The sequence below is a fragment of the Nicotiana sylvestris genome, chromosome 9 (assembly GCF_000393655.2).
Source record: "Nicotiana sylvestris chromosome 9, ASM39365v2, whole genome shotgun sequence".
Lineage (NCBI taxonomy): Eukaryota > Viridiplantae > Streptophyta > Magnoliopsida > Solanales > Solanaceae > Nicotiana > Nicotiana sylvestris.
Window position 1 is genome coordinate 127,181,213 of NC_091065.1, and position 1,813 is coordinate 127,183,025.

General features: G+C 41.6%; 1 protein-coding gene across 1 annotated transcript; it reads left to right on the forward strand.

Moving 5' to 3' along the window:
• The first annotated feature begins 223 nt into the window (after window positions 1–223).
• LOC138878195 (uncharacterized) lies at window positions 224–844 on the forward strand. The gene is made up of 2 exons (XM_070157861.1): window positions 224–436; window positions 665–844. The coding sequence occupies exons 1-2, from the start codon at window positions 224–226 to the stop codon at window positions 842–844; spliced, it is 393 nt and encodes a 130-aa protein (XP_070013962.1).
• The last annotated feature ends 969 nt before the right edge of the window (window positions 845–1,813 follow it).

The window sequence follows — 1,813 nt, forward strand, 5'->3', positions numbered from 1 at the left end:
TCAGTTCACAACCAAGTTTTGGAAGAAATTTCAGCAAGGTTTGGGTACGCAGGTAAATCTTAGCACAACTTTTCACCCTCAAACCGACGGGCAAGCAGAGCGAACTATTCAGACGCTCGAAGATATGTTGCGTTCTTGTACTCTTGATTTCAAGGGTAGCTGGGATGACCATTTGCCACTCATAGAATTTGCTTACAACAACAGCTTCCATGCTAGTATCCATATGGCACCATTTGAGGCATTGTATGGTAGGAGATGTAGGCCTCTCATTGGGTGGTTCGAGGTTGGAGAAGCTAAATTGACAGGGCCGGATCTCGTTCATCAGGCTATGGAGAAAGTCAAGATTATTAAAGGGAGGTTAAAAACTGCTCAAAATCGTCAAAAGTCATATTCGGATGTTCATCGCAGAGACTTGGAGTTCAAGGAGGATGATTGGGTATTTTTGAAGGTTTCCCCCATGAAGGGTATCATGCGATTTGGAAAGAAAGGAAAATTAAGTCCGAGGTATGTCGGACCGTACAGAATCATTCAAAGGATTGGTCAGGTGGCATACAAGCTCGAGATGCCACCCGAGATGTCATTGGTACATCCGGTCTTCCATATGTCTATGTTGAAGAAGGTCGTAGGAGATTCGTCCACTATTGTGTCAGTTTAAACTATTGAGGTTAATGATGAACTATCGTATGAAGAAGTTCCAATTGCCATTCTTGATAGGCAAGTTCAGAAATTGAGAAATAAGGAAATTGCCTCCGTGAAAGTGTTATGGCGAAACCAGCAAGTTGAGGAAGCCACTTGGGAAGCCGAGGATGAAATGAAAAAGAAGTACCCACAGTTGTTTGAATAGTCGTAGAGTAGCTTTTTATGCATTTAGCTCCTATGAACTATTATCTTTTGATTTGATCTATGTAAAACTGTCCTGTTTCGATTATATTTCGCCTATGCGGCTATGGTTAGTATTGTGCGAGTTATATTATGTCTATGGAATGTGTACTTGCTGTTTGGATATGTTTTTGGGGCTCTCTGACAGGTGGATAGGCCTAGATACAAAGGAAACTCTGGCAAAAATTTTGGAAATTTAAGGAGTTAGCCAAATTTGGGGCTGTGGATATGCTTCATGCTGTGAAAAGCTGAAGTTGCATAAAGATTGCTAATAAGTGAACCTTGATCCTCATTCGAGGACGAATGATCTTAAGTGGGGGAGGATGTAAGGCCCCATGAAATTCTACTCAAAAACCTGAGTGATGGATTGATATGTGCGTTAAAAAGTTAAGAAACTATGTTTTGTAGAAAATGAGCGATTCTGCGATCCATTATGCAGTCGCATAATAGGTATGTGGACCGCATAGTCGCCGCAGAACCAGTCAGTGTGTTGGTCAATTTGAGGTTAACTATGCGGCCAATTATGCGATCGCATAATTGGTATGCGGGCCGCATAGTCATCGCATAATTCCCTTGAAATTTCTGTGAAGGCAGTTCTGCAGTGACTTATGCGTTCACATAACAAGTATGCGAACTGCATTTCCATCGCATACCCGGGCAGTGTGTCCGATTTTTGGGACCATTTTTATGATCTATTTTGCGGACAGCATGTCAGGTATGCGATCGCAGATCTGAGTGAGGGCTCTAGTTTTCTAAATTTTAAACCCAACCTCCTGTCGTTATATCCTGTGCAATAGCTCATTTTGAGCCTAATTCCTGACATTTTTAGAATGAGAGAGAGAGGGGTCTAAGAGAGGGAAAGTATTTCCCATCAAAATTAATCCATGAATCCTTTTTAAATAATTGAAGACTATCAAGTGAGGGACCTAAACCT